The 18,633-nt window shown below is 52.8% G+C and overlaps 1 protein-coding gene across 2 annotated transcripts; it reads left to right on the forward strand.

Annotated features, from left to right (window-relative positions):
- The first annotated feature begins 729 nt into the window (after positions 1 to 729).
- LOC137846082 (deleted in malignant brain tumors 1 protein-like) lies at positions 730 to 18,185 on the forward strand. Of its 2 annotated transcripts, XM_068663703.1 has the most exons (18): positions 738 to 1,126; positions 3,492 to 3,821; positions 3,910 to 4,239; positions 5,072 to 5,401; positions 5,802 to 6,116; positions 6,652 to 6,981; positions 7,297 to 7,626; positions 8,252 to 8,590; positions 9,694 to 10,023; positions 10,737 to 11,066; positions 11,601 to 11,924; positions 12,597 to 12,926; positions 13,739 to 14,077; positions 14,900 to 15,229; positions 15,755 to 16,084; positions 16,354 to 16,683; positions 17,632 to 17,748; positions 17,914 to 18,185. In XM_068663703.1, the coding sequence occupies exons 1-18, from the start codon at positions 1,012 to 1,014 to the stop codon at positions 18,054 to 18,056; spliced, it is 5,322 nt and encodes a 1,773-aa protein (XP_068519804.1). In that variant the 5' UTR covers positions 738 to 1,011; the 3' UTR covers positions 18,057 to 18,185. The 2 variants fall into 2 exon arrangements, with proteins under 2 accessions (XP_068519805.1, XP_068519804.1); XM_068663704.1 differs by lacking the exons at positions 10,737 to 11,066; positions 11,601 to 11,924; positions 12,597 to 12,926; ... (4 more) ...; positions 17,632 to 17,748; positions 17,914 to 18,185 and having other exon boundaries at positions 730 to 1,126; positions 8,252 to 8,600; positions 9,694 to 9,832.
- The last annotated feature ends 448 nt before the right edge of the window (positions 18,186 to 18,633 follow it).

Raw genomic sequence — 18,633 nt, forward strand, 5'->3', positions numbered from 1 at the left:
GAGCAACAAGTGATATTTATCTAATGACTTTTCAAACTCATTTTTCCAGTGCCATGCTTACTCTGGCTTCAGGCCCTCTTCTTGCAAAACATCAACATGCCACAAGGATGTGCACTCTGCAAGTGATGGGAGAGAGGGGACAGCAAACTCTACAGCTCACCTTCTTCCTCTGTTGAGCAAGAAAATAATGTCCATTTTCCCTCCACCTGTGAATGGCCCGAACTGCTCTGCACTACCCTTCCAAATGGTTTTCCGTTGCTTATTCTAGTGGAAACCTACACTGGGTTGGGGAAAGTCCTGGATCACAGACTCTGCAAGTTTTCTTCATGTGTATGAGGAATTTTCTTTCCTTCTCTCCTGGTGGGAGAGGTGCTTCCTGCCCAGCTCAGCATCATATTAGCTCCAGCCTTCACAATAAAGGCATTTCCAAAATTTAGTAACATATTTGCTTGTAGAAGGTGGTCCCTTACACCTGAAACCCCAATAAAATACATTTTAATGAAGCTAAAGTAGCTAATTTTCCCCACTTCTGTGCAAAAAGGCTGCATTTACATTGTCAGAGGAAGGTCTCCTGCACTATCCCCAGGACACTGCTGGACAGCCGAGGTGCCTTTGGGGCTGTCACGTAGAACACGGGGCCTGGGTGCAGAGGGAGTTTTGTTTGCTCTGCCTTTTCCTGGAACAGCTCTCCATTTCACAACCCAGTGACAGGATCAGACGGCGGCACAGAGCAGAGGGTCACCTTCTGGCATGGATTCACACAAAGCCCAAGCCAATGCCCTGTGGCCTGGGGGCAGAGGAAGAGGAAGGCTAGCCAGGCAGGGAAAAGCACAGGGCAAAGGAGGGAGCAGGAGGAGGGTTTGCTGCTGAAATGCCCATCACTCCCAACCCTGGGCATCTGCCTCGATCCCTCTCCATCCCTCCTAGTCAGCCAGCAGGACACGGAGCCCAGCTGCTGTCTCTCACCAGGACTTTCTGCTCCAGCTTCCAGCCCATGGCCAACCTGTGAAGATGGGGATGCCAAGTGGTCTCCATCCCTCCCCCAGGTACCCCTGGGGCAGAAACCAACCCACCTGCTCCGGAGCCAAGAGCGTGGGGATCCTCCTCCTGATGGTGTGTCTTTGGGGTGAGTGGTGTTTGCCTTTGCTTCTGATCCCAGGTGCCCCTCTGCTATGTGTGCTCCTCCAGTGTATTCATTTGGTGCTTTGTGGAGGACGGCTTGGTCTGGCCAAGGGTCCTGGGTTTCATTCATCAGTCTGGGGCAGGAAGGAATGGCTTGTGATTGTTTTGGAGGCAGAAGAAAAGTCTTTATGTGCAGCTATCCCTGCAGACTGCTCTCAAAGTCATGTATTGCCTATTTACTGCTACACATGTGGTTTTGCCACATAAATGAAGACTTGGGACTTAAGAGTGGAGAGAATCATGCTGAGTTTTGCCTCCTGAAGCTGTACCATAACTATGCATGCTCTTCTGCTCTGATTAACCTTGTCTTATTCCGGACCTTGTGTGGCAAATTTATGGTATTGCAGGGTGGAGAGAGCCTGGACAAACTCAACGCCCCTGTACACAGCAAAGAGGGGCAGCTCCTTGTAAGATGAGGGGGTGACAAGTAGGGACCACAGACCTCAATTGCCAGGACAAGGCTGGGTGCACTCTGCCAAGCTGTGGTTTGTCCACCCAGGCACGGGCAGTCAACGCACCTGAGACTGCCCACAGTAAAAATGAAATTTCATACAAAGGCTCCCTACCGAAGGTAGTGCTTTCAGGAAACATGCCAAGAAGCTCTGCTAAGTCTCAGCTATGGGGTTGATCTGTTATTGCTTATCAATGGGTAACTCTTGGTAAAAATGAAGAAAATGAGCAAAAGACCTTTAACACTGCTTTTAGCCTGGGGTAGGAGAGCTTGCAAACTGAGAAGTGAATGCCTGCCGTGCACCTGGTTCAGACTCATCTTAAATTTTAATAATATAATAATCTTAATCTTTAGGGTTGTCTTTGCAAAGATACTTTCATGCTCCCCAGGGCACATCCCTTATAAATAAGAGAGTTGAGCTACTGAAGCCTGCATGCAGAGTGCCAGCTTGTCCCCTTTGGCAACGCTACAGCTGCCCAGACCTTGCTTGGACCTGGGAATGACTCAAGGATTTAATTTGTAAACTGTTTCTTCCTCTTTCTGGCCTCAGTGACTTCCTGAGTGCTGTATCTGATCCTTTGCTTATCATCTGGGGAAATCCTTGCAGCTTACAGACCAAGGGTATCAGGCCATCACTGAAGGTCCTAACTCAGGCTTGTGATATATCTTTTGGAGAGTGACAGGCCCCCACAGAAGGCAGGTCCCATTTTGGGTGGGCAGTGTTGCCTATTGCTCTGCACTGGTATTAAAAGGAGAAGAGGAGGAAAAAGTGTTTAGCTGCTCAACTTTAAGTATCTTTAGAGCATGGGGCACCTGGCTTAGGGAGCACATAGACACCAGCTCCTGTCAGAACTTATGGGAGCAGCAAAACTGCTGGACGTCAGCACAGATCAGTGCCTGAACACTTTGGAAATCTTTTTCTGCAGTCAAAAAGGTATTTACAGAATGCAAACACAGTCCTCTTGAGCATTTTTTATGTGGACCTGGTTAGGAACTTGCAGCTAACTTATGGCTCCTTTCTGCACAGTCTCCACTTTTTTTAGGGCTCTTGCTAAGTGTATATGAGGGGCTGGAGGCAATCTTATGATGTAGATCCTGTAAACTGTGAAGACCTTCCCATAGCTGAATCACTTTTCCATTTCTCTCAACTCTCTGTGTAGTTATACCACACAAAGTTACTCTAGTGAAACTATATCTTTGTTACTGACAAACAAGCATTTGCCTGTCTTTTTACATGAGTAAGAAAAAGACCCCTAGGGTGTGGGATCCACATTGACATTAGGATTATTTAATTCAGGCATTTAGATACAAACATGAGACTCAGCAGCCTAAAAACAGACACCCAGGACCATCTGAGATGCTTCAGGACATGCAGAATCGTAGGGTATACCAAGTTGTAAGGGACCCACAAGGATCATTGAGTCCAACTCCTGACTCCATGCAGGGCAACCTAAGAATTAAACCACATACCTAAGTGTTGTTAAAAGGCTTCCTGACCTCCAGCAGGCTTGGGGATCTCCCTGGGGTGCTGGTTCCAGGGCCTGACCAGGCTTTCAGTGAAGATCTGATCTCCTAGCTGAACCTAGAAGTTCATGGAGGCAGCTCCATGACATTCCCTCAGGTCCTACTGCTGGTCACTAGCAAGAGACTAGCTTCTGCTCTCCCTCATGAGGAAGATGTAGGCTGCAATGGGGTCTTCTCTAAGCTGAAGCTAAGTGTAGGATGTTCAGCTACTTCTCTGAAACCCTTTCTGAACAGCAGATAGGGGACAGCAGGCATCTCAAATGCATAAAGAGTTGAACCCCATCTACTCTTAGGATGTCACCTCCTTCTCCTTCTCCTCCTCCTGGCTCTGCAGGCACAGCCTCCCCAGATCCAGAGGGGCTTCGTCTGGTGGACGGCCCCGGCCGCTGCGCTGGGCGAGTGGAGGTGCTCCACAATGGGACATGGGGGACAGTGTGCGATGACAACTGGAGCGTCCATGAGGGACAGGTCGTGTGCCGCCAGCTGGGCTGTGGGATGGTGCTGTCCGTCTCAAAGGGGGCTCGGCACGGAGAAGGTATGGGCCAGATCTGGCTGGACGATGTGAACTGCACGGGGACGGAGGCTGCCCTCTCCGAATGCCAGGCCAGGCCGTGGGGACAGCACAACTGCCACCACGTGGAAGATGCCAGCGTTGAGTGCTCAGGTAGTCCCAGTGCCCCACCGTGCAGCACCTCTGGGTCTGTCCCCCATGCACAGCCACCCTACAACTGATCCTCTCGGGGTGTTTGCAGACTCCAGGACCTCGGAGTTGGGCAAGCTGCAGCTGCTCAATGGCCCCAACCGCTGCGCGGGGAGAGTGGAGGTGCTCCATGACCACATGTGGGGCACTGTCTGCGATGATGGCTGGGACCTCATGGATGCCACTGTGGTGTGCCGGCAGCTGGGCTGCGGGACGGCGCTGATGGCCACCAAGGGGGCTCACTATGGGAGAGGCCAGGACCCCATCTGGTTGGATGAGGTGAACTGCACGGGCACAGAGGCCACCATCTTCGACTGCAAGGCCCGTGCATGGGGGGTCAACAACTGCTACCACGGCGAGGATGCTGGTGTGGTGTGTTCAGGTAACTCTTGCTTAGACCTTCCAACACAGAAGGCTAAAAGTCAGCACCCTAAAATACTTGTAGGGGTTTTGAAAGGGGTGTCTGGAATGCTCAGAAGCACTGGGGGCATGAGGTGCATCTTGGAGTGCTCTCCTGCAGCATCCCTTTGCAGAGCTGGAGAGCACTTGCAGCATGCAGGCAGGCAAGTTGCAATGAAAAGACTTCTCCCACCTTTGCAGCCATGTGTCCAGTGCTGAGCTGCAAGACAAGTGAGCTGTCTGGGCTTCCCCTCTCACTGGATTCAGATGACCATTTGCAGTCACACGCAGGAGTTACCAAGCACCTGCACCAAGATCTATTGGTCTTGGGGACTATAGGCTAGTCAACAAAAACCTTGCAAAGTTTTCTGCAGCTATAACTCACCCCAGCAAATCATAGAATCAGAGAATGGTTTGGGCTGGAAAGGACCCTTAAACATCACCTAGTCCAACATCCTTGTCATGGGTAGGGACATTTTTCAATAGATCAGCCTGCTCAGAGTTCCATCCAACCTGACTTTGAACACTTCCAATGGTGGTATATCCCATCTGTTGGCTTTTCTGGCCCACATGTGCACACAGCTGGCTCGTATCCACTTTTCTTCCACCACTGTCCCAAAGTTCTTCTCTACAGAGCTTGCACGTGGCCTTGTTGAACTTCATGAGGTTTGCAGTTCCTGCCCATCCAGGTCTGTCTCACCCGTTACCTGAGTGTCAGAGGTGTTGAAGGAGGTTTTAGTGCACGTGCAGTAGAGGATGCCCAGCTCTGTCAGGGAGGAGCAGGAGCAGCTATGGCTCTGTCCTGTTTATTGCAGCCTCAGGAGTGTCCATCTCAGCGGAGCTCCGCCTGGCCAACGGTACAACGCGCTGCAATGGAAGGGTCGAGGTCTTCCACAATGCCACCTGGGCAGCCCTCTGCGATGACGGCTGGGGGCTGGCTGAGGCTCAAGTGGTGTGCAGGCAGCTGGGCTGCGGGACAGCGCTGTTGGCTCCCGGTGGGTCTCATTTTGGGCAAGGATCAGGACAGATGTGGCCGGGCAGTGTGAACTGCACGGGAGCAGAAACTGCCCTCTTTGCTTGCAAGATGAGACCCTGGAGCAACAGCACGCATCATCCTCGGACATCAGCTGGCGTGGTGTGTGCAGGTAACCACCTTGGGAATGGCATGGGGGGAGAGATACTTGGCTCATCACCTTAATTTCTGCAGCAAGCTTAGATAATATGGCCTCTTTGTGGCTGCCCTGTTGTCAGGGGGTGTTTGGGGTTGGACATAGTTTGGCTGTTCACCTTGAAGGGTTGATGAGAATGGTAGAGTTGCAATGGGATATTTCAAGTTTTGTCCCCTCTGCCATAAGTTTCTGGAGCCAAACATCTGGCTGGGCAGACCCTTTTCATGGTCATTAAATGAGCCTAAGGTCATGAGCTTGAGGTCATTAAATGAAACGCTCAGCTCCAGTGGCAGGACAGACTTCTCATGCTGCAGAAAGAGACCACTTGTGGGTATGGTTTTGCCTTCTCTTCTTTATGCTCTTTTATTTAACTCAGAGGGTGACCAGGTCCGGCTGGTGAACTACGGGAGCCGCTGCGCTGGAAGGGTTGAGATCTTTCACAACAAGCAGTGGGGAACTGTGTGTGATGACAACTGGGATTTGCTGGATGCCAACGTGGTGTGCAGGCAGCTGGGCTGTGGGAGAGCCCTCTCAGCCCCTGGATGGGCTCAGTTTGGGCAAGGGACTGGCGTCATCTGGCTGGATGAGACGAATTGCACGGGGTTTGAGTATGCCCTGTCTACCTGCTGGGCCAGGCAGTGGGGCATCAATAATTGCTACCATGGGGAAGATGCTGGTGTGGTGTGCTCAGGTGAGCACTGCTCCTTCTACATCTCTCTACATGTCCCCTGGAGCAAGGAGGATTGGTGGGAGGTGCCAGGACAGATGGTTTATGCCCCTTGTAAGGCTGAGCTGGGACCCAGAGTCAGCATCAGCAGTCAGTGTGGTTTTCCTGGACTTGCCCTATAGCTGGTGAATGAAACAGGTCCCTTCTGAATTGTTAATTTAGGATGGTGGGAGGAATTCCTGCAGGGAACCCTATTTCTCCCCATAAACTCCCCAGGCTGACCAACTCCAACAGCAGGAAGATCGATATAGTAGGGGCAAAGCTAGTGAAAGCAACCAAGATTTTCTTGCACGAAATGGGTCTGGGGTCTTGTGCAGTGTAGGAGCAGTGCAGGCCATGGGAGGGTTTTTGGATTGCAGTGAAAAGCCTTCCTGTTCCCACCTCCTCCATGCATTTTGGTGTCTGGAAGAGGGGCCAGGAGCTTAATTCTGACAGGATGAGCATGGGTGAAAATCTGTAGCCGTTAGAAGGGATGTATAACTCCCTTGGATGTTTGCAGATGCGCTCATCCCCGAGCCCGCTCGTCTCCGACTGGTGAACGGCTTTCACCGCTGTGCTGGCCGAGTGGAGGTGTTTCAGGATGAGGAGTGGGGAGCTGTGTGTGACCATGGCTGGGATAAGAAGGATGCCGAGGTCGTGTGCCGGCAGCTGGGCTGTGGGACAGCGCTGTCAGCCTCGGGGGAAATTCACCTGGGTGCTGGATCTCTCCACACGTGGCTGGACAACGTGAGCTGCGAGGGGACTGAACAATCCCTTATGAAATGCAGGGCAAGCCAATTGGGAAAAAGCAGCTGCAGCCATGGGAAATACGCCAACGTGGTGTGCTCAGGTTGGTTTCAGTGTGCAGTAGCACTTCTCCCACTGGGAGTGGGTTGGGATGCTGGGATGCTCTGCTATAGCCAGGTCCTCTCCCCCCTGACCCAGCGGGAGCAAGGTGCCTGCTTTATCCCATGCTGTTGGACCAAATGCTCTCAGATCCTTTGAGAGGTATCTCCAAAGGAGTATGAGGTGGTGTGGGTTCAGAAGCAACATAACCATGATGCTCTGTGCAGCACTGCATGTAAAAATGATGGGTCCCTCATCCTCCTGCATGGACCATGGATGGATTTGCAGGGGCTGCCCTGAGTTTCTTGTCTCCTCGCAGGCTCTGCTGTTTCCAGCCTTGCCCCAGTCCGGCTGGTGGATGGCCCAGGCCGTTGTGCTGGGAGAGTGGAAGTGTTCCACAACGAGCAATGGGGAACCGTGTGTGATGACAGCTGGGAGTTCCCAGATGCTGCGGTGGTGTGCCGGCAGCTGGACTGTGGGGTGGTTATTTCGGCCCCACGGAGGGCTTACTTTGGCCAGGGACAGGGCCCCATCTGGCTGGACGACGTGAACTGCACGGGGACGGAGGCTGCTCTTTCTGAATGCAAGCTCAAGGGATGGGCTGTCCACAGCTGTGATCATGATGAAGATGCCAGCGTGGTGTGCTCAGGTAACCGCCACCTGTCACAGCACTGGGAGCACCACGGCAAGCATTACTGAGGCTTGACTCGGTGTCTTCATGTGGTTGTAAGGGTTTGGGGTACAGGAACAGTTTGCAGCCAGCCTGGAGACCCTTGCCTTTGAAACCAGCTCCTCATGGTCCATCTTGGTGGCTTAGAATAGCACCTAGACATTAAAGCCCAGGAAAAATAAATGGCTTGCTCATTTGCATTATTGTCACAATAACAAGGTCCCTGGCATGCTTTTAACTGATGTTATTCACAAATCCTGGCAGTTAGCATGGGCCAGAGACCATTGCTAATAGTCTGGACTATGCTGGACTATAGTCCATTCTAATCAAGCCTTGGGTAACAGTCTCGTCATTTATTTTTTTATTTTTTTTATTTTTTTATTTTTTTTATTTTTTTATTTTTTTATTTTTTTATTTTTTTATTTTTATTTCCTCCCCCAGCCATTTTTCATCACATCTGAAAATCCGGCACTGTCTCTTGCTGTGAGAGCATTCTCAACCCTCAAAGCTGCTCAGCCTCATGTGTAAAGCCGTTTTCTGTCAGCCCAAGGCTTCGGTGAGCCGAAGGTGCCTCGTTACATATTTATGCCTTTTGGTGTTGCAGGATCAGGCATTTCCGACCTTGGAGAGCTCCGCCTTGTGAATGGCTCAGACAAATGCTCGGGGAGACTTGAGGTTTTTCATGACCAGCGCTGGGGGACTGTCTGTGCTGACGGCTGGGACCTGGCTGAAGCCCATGTGGTGTGCAGGCAGCTGGGCTGTGGGGCAGCACGCTCGGCCACGGACTCATCCCAGTTTGGGAAAGGACCTGACCTGCTCTGGGTGGATGCTGTGCAGTGCACTGGGACGGAGCGAGCCCTCTTCGAATGCAAGGTCAAGCTCTGGGGAGCCCAGAACTGCAAGTCTAGGGGATATGCAAGTGTCGTGTGCTCTGTGGCCGTAGGTCAGTGTGGGTGAGTCAGGTACCAGTCCTCCCCCTGGGGAGGTTGTGCCACCTCTTGTCTGCAAATTCACTCTTTCCAGCTCCTCCTTGTCTTGGCTTAACCACTGCTTGTTTCTATGGTCCATTCAGAGAGCACAAAACCTTTTCCTTTTAGAGGTCTGCCAGTACTTGGCTTATGGCAGGAAAAGTGCTTGGAAATCCCAAACCAAGGATTCCCTGAAACCTCAAGCCTGTAAGAGCCTGATTTTATTATGCAGGCATTCTCTAAGGGACCATCACACACCAAAAGCCCTGACGCTGTAGGGAGTTATTCTGCCTGTATTTCTTTAATCACTGCTCTTCAGCCATACTACCTTACAGCCACTAGTCCCTGGGGAATCCCTTCCCTTTGCCTTATTCAAGTATGTGTGCACTGTGTGCCTTGTTGCCTGGTCATCCCCGTGAGAATAATCACATCATGGACCCACCCCCCTAATAATTAATGCCTTCACCTCCTCTCCCACACAGCATGCTCACTCCTGAGAAAAAATGAGGCATCAGAAGTGAATGCTGCAGGGAGAGGGATGCTCTTAGGCCAGATAGTATCATTACTGGAGGGGCTCTTGGGGTCCTGTGCTGCAGGGAGCAGAAAAGGGTCTCTCTCCTAGAGAGGGTCTCTCTGCTAGAGTCCTTGCCTGTCTGCTGGGATGGATGCTAAAATCTCAGTGTGTGTGCTGAGGAGAAGGTGAGCATCCTCTGCCATGCTGCCAGGACTTTGAGAGCTGATGGTATATGTGATAAAAGATCTGTGCTGCCCTCTCCAGGATCTCAGTGCCTGTGTATCTGTAGTCTGGAGATTCCAGAGTTATCCCTTTCCCCTAAAGCAGGACTTTATTCTTGAATGGGTGGCAAAGACTTGGCCAGGCTCACAGGGCGAGGTCAAGGCAAGGTCCTAACACTTCTGATCCAAAACATGCTCATATATGCATGTCCTTAGTGAGGCAAATGAGAAATGTGCTGGTGGAGAGCATGAAAGACCCCTGGATGGGGAGGTACACTGCGTTGCTGGTAACCAGACAGGCAGGAATTTCTGGGACTTATTCTCATGCCAATTCCCTTTCCAGATGCAGACCTGGGCAGCCCAGAAGCCCTGCGGTTGGTGAATGGTCCCAACCGCTGCTCAGGGCGGGTGGAGGTGTTCCACAGCTGGCAGTGGGGCACCATCTGTGATGACGGCTGGGACCTGAACGATGCCAAAGTGGTGTGCCGGCAGCTGGGCTGTGGGACAGCGGTGTCAGCCCAAGGGTTATCTTCCTTTGGGCAAGGGTCTGGCCCCATCTGGCTAGAGGGGGTGAGATGTCTTGGGACAGAAGCAACACTTGCTGAATGCCCCTTCAAGCCCTGGGGACTCCACACATGTAGCCATATGGAAGATGCCAGCGTTGTGTGCTCAGGTAATCCTCATTGCGTGCTTTTTTTACATATGGGTCAAGTCCTGTCCTGCAAGCTGCAGGCTGGGAACAGTTTGGGAACAAGCTGGCAAATAATTCTGGTGTCCAGAATTTTCCATTTCAGTAGAAACCACATTAAAGAACAGAGCTATCAGACACATAGACAAATATGTACATGGACATGGGGGAAAAACAGCATGGTGTAAGACACACCTTAGTGTCTGGAGATGTCCAAGGGTGTCCAAGGTATTTTCATGGGGCAAAGCACCTGTAGCCTTCTTGGAGTGGAAGCTGAGGGGTACAAGGATGCTGCCTGAGTGGCAGCAGATGCAACTGCACCATGCCCAGGGGTAGGACAGGCAAAGCGGATTGTGCTGCCAGTGCTTCTAAATGCTAGGTCATGCAGATAAATATGGAAAGATGCACCAGAACAAGCCTTTGCAATGCAGTGCACACACTGGCAGCTTTGAGCCAGCTACTACCCATCTAGCTTTTGTCTTGGAAGAGAAATCTCCAGAGATAGATCAATGTGGTGATCAGCAGTCAGGAAAGCACAGGATCAAACAAACAAATAAAAAACCATCCTTTGCCATGTGCAAGCAGGCTGCAGCAACGCCATCTACACCCACTGCTGGGATGCTCATCCTTCGCCAGCCCTGCAGATGCTGAGACATACAAGTGGGAACTCATAATGCCCATTTCTCTGTGTTTTTCAGGCTCAGGGATCTCCACAACCACCACGCTTCGGCTGGTGGGTGGTTTGAACAAGTGCATCGGGAGGGTCGAGATGTTTTATAACAACGAGTGGGGGACAGTCTGCGATGACAGCTGGGACATGAGTGATGCCATGGTGGTGTGCCGGCAGCTGGGCTGCGGGACGGCTCTTTCAGCCCCAGGATCAGCTCGGTTTGGGTGGGGATCCGGTCGCATCTGGCTGGATGAAGTCAACTGCACAGGGGAAGAAAATGACATCTCCCAGTGCAAAGCAAAGACTTGGGGTGTCCACAACTGCCACCATGGGGAAGATGCCGGCGTGGTGTGCTCAGGTGAGACTTGGGCTGGGGTGGGCAGGAGGCAGGCTTACAGCTGGACTCATGACCAGAGCTCCTGCACACTTGGGACAGGGAGCAGGGCTTGTAAGAAAGACGGAGAAAGATATTTCACCAGGGTTTTGAGCAACCTGCTCCAGTTAAAGATGTCCCTGCCCATGTCATGGCATTGGAGTAGATGATGTTTAGGGGTCTCCTCTAACACAAACCATTCTATGGGTTTGTGACTCTCCCCAGAGGAGATGTTGGGGTGCAGTGGAGGCAAGTTTAGGCTCCTTTTGCGGACCTCTCCCATTTGCATTTCTTGGATCCTGTGTGCAGCACCCCTAAGCCAAATTTCACACTTGGTATTTATTCCTTTGGTTATTCTTCAGTGCCTAGCCATAAAAATCATTTTATATCCTGAATGTTACTTGTGTCCCAACACAGGTCCTATGTAAGATGCAGTCAGTGAATGAGATGGGGTGGGACAGAGGGAGGTGCTCTGCAATGATGCTTGTGTGAATTTCCCCGGCATCTCTACAAATGCAGGAAACTCGAGCTCAGCCGAACTGCGGCTGGTGAACGGCCCCAGCCGCTGCACCGGGAGAGTGGAGGTGCTGCACGATGGGCTGTGGGGGACGGTGTGTGACGACGGCTGGGACCTGAACGACGGCAAGGTGGTGTGCCGGCAGCTGGGCTGTGGGGTGGTGCTGTCAGCCCCTGGCAGGGCTCGCTTCGGGCAAGGCACCGGGCACATCTGGCTGGATGACGTGAACTGTGTTGGGACTGAGAACACCCTTTCCCACTGCCGAGCCAGCCCCTGGGGGCGGAATAACTGCAACCACAGAGAAGATGCCAGCGTGGTGTGCTCAGGTAAGTTGCACTCCTGCAATGTGGCGCATCATGAGTCAATATGTGAACTCTGCGATCTTGGAGTCAACGTAAGGGCTTGGAGTCAATGTAAGGGCTTTCTCCTTCTGAGCTCACTCCACTGGATTCCTGGCAATGGATTTAAAGTGAGAGGGTAGATGTAAATGCCATAAAATAAATAAATTTTTCATGATGGGGGTAAGAAGAAATGGGAGCAGGTTGCCCAGAGGAGTTGTGGATGCTTCATTGTTGGAAGTGTGCAAAGCCAGGTTGGATGGGGCTTTAAGCAACCTTCTCTGGCAAAACATGTTCCTGTCTACAGCAGGGAGGGGTGGATCAGATGAATTTTAAGGGTCCCTTCCAACCCAAACCATTCTACGATTCTATGATCCCACATCCATGACTGTGACAAGCTCTAAGCCTAGGAAGTAATTAGCCTGAAGCAGAACATCCCTGTTCCTAAAAGATAGATATATCCTAAAGGATGGGCTGTATTATTCCCAGCTGAGCAGCACTGACTGCAGCCCAGAGATAGCTTCATCAGCTGTCCTGGAGCAAACTGCACAAGAGAAACTTTCTCTGCCTGAAAAAAAAAAAATACTACTAGGATAGGAATAACAGAGGTACGAACTGGCATGCATTTCTCCAAGGGCTTACCCCTGATTGTGTTTTCAGAGCCGGACACCTCAAAATCCTCCTTACTGCGTCTGGTGAACGGCCCCAACCGCTGCACCGGGAGAGTGGAGGTGTTTCATGACGGGCAGTGGGGGACGGTGTGTGACGACGGCTGGGACCTGCGGGCTGCCACCGTGGTGTGCCGGCAGCTGGGCTGTGGCAGGGCTGAGTCTGCCCCCAGCGGGGCTCGATATGGGCAAGGCACAGGGCACATCTGGCTGGATGACGTGAACTGTGCCGGGACTGAGGACACCCTTGCCCACTGCCAAGCCAGACCCTGGGGACAGAATAATTGCAACCACGGTGAAGATGCCGGTGTGGTGTGCTCAGGTCAGTAAAATTCTGCAATGAGAGGCATTGCAGGGGCCAGGGTGGGTGTAGGGGGTCTGTTCTGCACCTTACTGCCATTACGGTGATGCTGCAGTGGGCTGGCGCTGGATTTCTCTGGTTTTGGGCTTCAGCCGAGGGGCAGACTCCATTTAGCTGAACAGAGTGGCCTGCACCAGGACAGAAAACGCCCTTTTCTGAATGCCCGGTGAATGATTCCACAGCCACCTGGATGATGCTGGTGTGGTGTGCTCAGGCGAGCTGTGGCTGCCCTGTTGCTGGAGGCCGGAGGGTGTGGGACTTGCCCCGGGAGGGCTGGAGCAGGATGGTGTAGGGAGGGTGCAGTTCATTTGCAGTAGGAAGGGCTCTTTCCCCTCTCTGATACCCATAATGATGGAAAAAGGGAATATCTACGAGAACTCCCCCTCTAAGTGGTCCCTGCACACCCTACAAGACAGCAGGATCTCAGGGGTCACTGGATCACGGAATCATACAAAATATTTAGGGTTGCATGGGACCTGTGGAGGTCATCTGGTCCAACCTGCCCACCCAAACTGAGCCCCTCAGAACAGGCCGCCCAGGAGCAAGTCAGAAGGCTTCAGAAGATCTCCAAGGTGGGAGGCTCCACAGCCTCTCTGGGAAACCTGCTCCAGTGCACGTGATCCCGAAGGATCACCCATTTAACGTGAGGGCACCTGCATCCTACAGACAGGTGGACACCTTGGTCCTGCGGGTGCAGATGTCAGTAAAACATCTAGGAGAGCCTTCCAACCCTCAGCACTTCTGACGCATGGTTTTCTCACCACGTTTTGCAGTGTTGTCAAACGCTGGCACTGCCAACAGGTCAACCATTCGGCTGGTGGATGGCCCTCACCGCTGTTCCGGGAGAGTCGAGGTGTTTCACAACCAGCAGTGGGGCACCGTGTGCGATGACGGCTGGGACCTGAACGATGCCGCGGTGGTGTGCCGGCAGCTGGGCTGCGGGGCGGCCGTGTCGGCCACAGCACATGCTTCCTTTGGTCGAGGGATGGATCCCATCTGGCTGGACAGAGTTGCTTGCTCCGGGAGAGAAAGTGCCCTCACCGAATGCAGGGCCAGGCCATGGGGAATCAATAGCTGCAATCACGAAGAAGATGCCGGTGTTGTGTGCTCAGGTGATGCTCATAACTCCAGACACAGGGATCCAGAAAAGCAGGGGTTGGAGTCCCCTGCCCAAAAGCCTTCTCCTCTCTGAACTGACCCCTTTACTCAGTGGGAGGCAGATTTGCTGGGCATGGGGGCTCTTTGCTTTGCAGATGCCCCTGACTCCTCCATCCCCGCATCCCAGTTGCCTAGGCCTACCTGATTTCATACAATCATAGAATATTCTGGGTTGGAAGGGACCCACGAGGACCATCAATTCCAGCTCCTGGCTCCACACAAGGAGCTGACCAAATGCTTCTTGGATAGAGAGTCTTGGGGCCGTGGCCACTTCCCTGAGGAGCCTATTCCAGTGCCTGACCACCCTCCCAATGAAGAACTTTCTCCTTATATCCAACCTGAACTTTCCCTGATGAACTTTAAGCCATCCCAATGAGTCCTATTGCTAATCACCAGAGGGAAGAGATCACCTCCCCCTACGCTTCCCATGCGGTCCACACTGAGGTCACCCCCCAGCCTCCTACTCTCTAAGCTGAACAAACCAAGTGACCTCAGCTGCTCTTAAATCAGTCTTTCTAGTCCTTTCCCCATCTTCGTTGCCCTCCTTTGATCACATTCTAATATTTTTATATCTGTCCCGATCTGATTTCACTTTACCTGGTTGAATGGGATGTTGAGGTTCATTTGTGATTTGGGCTGTGCGGAGACTTTGTAAGACCTATAGGACACCAAGAAGAGGACTCCCCAAGGGAGTAAGGCACCAAGAAAGGGATTTTTTCCCCCTCCCTACAAGGCACTGAGCCAAGAGGCTAACTATAGGGATCCTCTGCTTGCAGACACGAGCATCACAGTGGAGGCACAGGTCCGCCTGGTGAATGGCCCCAACCGCTGCACCGGGAGAGTGGAGGTGCTGCACAACGGGCAGTGGGGGACGGTGTGTGACGACAGCTGGGACCTGCGGGCTGCCACCGTGGTGTGTCGGGAGCTGGGCTGTGGTAGGGCTGAGTCAGCCCCCGTCAGGGCTCACTTTGGGCAAGGCACCGGGCGCATCTGGATGGATGATGTGAACTGTGTCGGGACTGAGGACAACCTTGCCCAATGCCAAGCCAGACCCTGGGGACAGAATAATTGCAACCACGCGGAAGATGCCGGCGTGGTGTGCTCAGGTTGGTTAAATTCTGCATCATGGGGGTCAGGGGGGTGTGGGTCTGTCTGGAAGGAGTGAGGTGCAAGGCAGAAACTGAGCCCTGTGCCAGGCTGAAGAAGCCAAGCACCAGCAGATGCTCTGCTCATAGCCAAAAACCCATACGAATCCCCCATGGCACCAAGTGGAAGCAAGCCTGAGTGTGGGCATTCCTCTGTGTGCTCCCTGGGGGGACACATCCTTCATTCCTTTTCCCTCTTTTCCTTTTTCTTTTTTTTTTTCTTTTTTATTTCCTCCTTCCTTCCTTCCTTCCTTCCTTCCTTCCTTCCTTCCTTCCTTCCTTCCTTCCTTCCTTCCTTCCTTCCTTCCTTCCTTCCTTCCTTCCTTCCTTCCTCTTTCTTTTTCCTTTCTTTTTCTTTTTCTTTTTCTTTTTCTTTTTCTTTTTTTTTTTTTCTTCCTGTGGTTTTTTTTTTTTTTTTTGTAATGTCACGAGATGACAATTCCCCCATTCTCTCCTAAACAGCAGGCCACATATTTCTCCTTGCAGACTCCAACACCACGGAGTCTGTGCAGGTCCGGCTGGTGAACGGCCCCAACCGCTGTGCCGGGAGAGTGGAGGTTTTTCACAACGCACAGTGGGGAACTGTGTGTGATGATGGCTGGGACCTGAGTGATGCCAAGGTGGTGTGCCAGCAGCTGGGCTGTGGGACAGCAGTGTCGGCCCCCAGCAAGGCTCATTTTGGACAAGGGGCTGACCCCATCTGGCTGGATGATGTGGAGTGCACGGGCACCGAAGCCAACTTCTCCCATTGCAACCTGAACGGCTGGGGGCTCCACAACTGCAACCACGAGGAAGATGCGGGAGTCGTGTGCTCAGGTGATCCTGGGGGTGATAAAAAATGCTCAGAAATCCCTAGCATCATTCTCCTGCACTGGGATGGAGTCAGCTCTGACACGTGCAGAAGTGTGAGATGATGGGGATGTTCTTGTAAGGGGGCGTTCGTGCAAGGGAAGGGCATGGGTAGCACATTGCACATACACCTGGAGCACGTAGGCACACACAGTCCGTCTTTGTGTCTCTCCGTCCCTGTGCTGCGTGTGATGAAGTGAAGGAGCCCACCTCACCCCCTCTGCTCTCCGCTGCAGGCACCAACCCCTTGCAGCTGCGGGTTAAGGATGGTCGGAGCCCCTGCGCCGGGCGCGTGGAGGTGCAGTACAACGCCACCTGGTACAGCATCTGCAGCAGCGGATGGAGCTTGCTGGAGGCAGAGGTGGCCTGCAAGCAGCTGGGCTGTGGGCCGGCACAGTCCGTGCCCACGGGAGCCCATTTCAGCCGGGACCACCACCGTGCTTTCCTGGAGGGGCTGAGCTGCCGGGGCACGGAGTCGCTCCTCCTGGAGTGCCAGCGGAGCAAGATCAGCCCAGGGCCGTGCAGGAACGGTGCGACAGCTGGCTTGGTGTGCTCGGAGCCGAAAGGTGAGTGCCCAGAACTTCCTATGGGAACTGGCAGTGTGGGGTGAGAGGCAGGGCTCACGGTGAGGATAAAGTGGAAAGGCAGTGTGCTCCACACTGCATCTCGTGAGGCTGAGCTGCTTCTGCACAGAGGTCTGCCTACAAGGAGGGAGAGTTTGATGGTTTTGGCCCCAGAATGGTGTATGCAACCCTGGCGTGGCTATTTCACTGCAAAAGGGGAGATATAAAGGTTGGGGCATGTATTTGCCTAAGCAAGCTCTCAAAGGCCTTCCTTGGTGGATATTGCTTGTTGTCTACATGCAGCGAGCTCAGTTGGGCATATCAGAGATGTTTGTATGATCTTAAAATAAGCCAGCATCTGCCATTTCCTCTTGAAGCTCTAAACCCTCAAAGACTCTCTGTGCTCTCTTCATGACCTGCCCCCTTTCCTGAAATATAACAGAGGTAGGACAATTACCAAGGATGGATGAGGGCCAGAAGTATGCCTTTCTTTTCCTATGCATAGTCTTGTACTCCAAATGCTAAGGAGGACAATGCACCGGGGAGGTGATGGAGCTCTTGTAAGAGCAGGAGTGCAGCAGGGATGAGGAACACGAAAGGTTTCTCAAACCCCACAGCTTATCGTATACCTAGGGACGTGATTATCAGTGGGGTATAAACCCTGTTAAGGGTTGCAGCGTCCCACAGTCCTCACACAGTGCTGCAGAGACCACAGCGCTGCAGGGCAGTGCAAACTGGTTCAGAAAGGGACCAGTTGTGCTCATGGTGGGAAGCAGAGAATAATTAGCTCTGGCTATTAAAACACAGGTTTTAATACTAAACATAATTAAGGAAAGCCCTGCTCTGTCACCAGCTGAGATGCTGGGGGGACCGGGTCAAGTTTGGTCTGGTTTTCTTCCATCTGCTGCTGGCTGGGAGCAGGATCCTGATCTGGGGGTGCTCTCCCCACAGGCTCTCCATCGTCCTGCTCCGCGCTGGTGGCACTGCTTGCCCTGATGATGATGGCGAGTGGAGTCCTGCTGTGGCTCTACCTGAAAAGGAGGTGCATCGGCACAGACCTAGCTGCAGGTGAGTCCCCTCAGCTCATTTCAATGTCCCCATCCCCATACATCAGACCCAGAGATCTGAGGTGATGCAGCACCCAGAGATGGGGTCACCTCAGCTCAGCTTAGGGGATTCCATCGCCCCCAGGCCAGTAAACGTTGCGTGTCCTTGTCCCCATCTGCTTTGCAGACCGTGGGCGCCCCAGGGAGCAAGGTGCCTCTGCAACGCCTTTCCAGGCTCCAGGAGCCATCTACTACCCGGCCAAAGGAGAGTCTCCCGAGGATGCCGACACGGAGATGACTCAGCTAATGAAGGAAGATGCTGCCCCGTGATGCTGGCACGATTCCTGGTGCAGGAGTGGCCCCTGAGGTGGCACAGGCCTCCCCCTCTCCCCTCTTCCTCATGCACCTCATTCTTCAGTGCAGGACCTTTCTCCCCCAAGCTCCTGCAGACCTGCAGGAAGCCCTACCACGCTTTCCAGGAGACTGCAAAGCAGCAGCTGATGGGCTGGACATTTATAAACTATCCTTTACCAATGACTTATATAGCCCTAAAACAGCTGCCCAAAGGGATGCCAGTCTTCTGAAGGTTATTTAATCCATTTTGGCACTCTGCAGTCAGCCTAAGGGGTTCTCTGGTGAGACAGAGCAGGACAGTCTGGTGGCCTTGCAGCCTGGCACAGTAGCACAGAACCCAAAATATGAGGAAAACTGCTAATGAATTAAAGGAGAAGCATCCCCATCCATCCCAGGTGTGATGAGTGTGAATGCTATGAGGGATACATGATGCTTTGTGCTCATCTGCCATGGAGCCAGCAAGGGCTGCCCAATGCTTCCTGCACTGGGGGGGGCTCCCCAGACCTTGCAGATACAGGCAAGCCCCCATTTATTGCCCAGCCCAGGTGCAAGA

The sequence above is a fragment of the Anas acuta genome, chromosome 30 (assembly GCF_963932015.1).
Source record: "Anas acuta chromosome 30, bAnaAcu1.1, whole genome shotgun sequence".
Taxonomy (NCBI): domain Eukaryota; kingdom Metazoa; phylum Chordata; class Aves; order Anseriformes; family Anatidae; genus Anas; species Anas acuta.

Coding starts and splice junctions, on each gene's coding strand:
- LOC137846082 (XM_068663703.1), top strand. CDS start 1,012: ATGGGGATGCCAAGTGGTCTCCATCCCTCCCCCAGGTACCCCTGGGGC. Junction 11,067..11,600: donor TGCCGGCGTGGTGTGCTCAG/GTGAGACTTGGG, acceptor CTACAAATGCAG/GAAACTCGAGCTCAGCCGAA. Junction 17,749..17,913: donor CGGCACAGACCTAGCTGCAG/GTGAGTCCCCTC, acceptor TCTGCTTTGCAG/ACCGTGGGCGCCCCAGGGAG.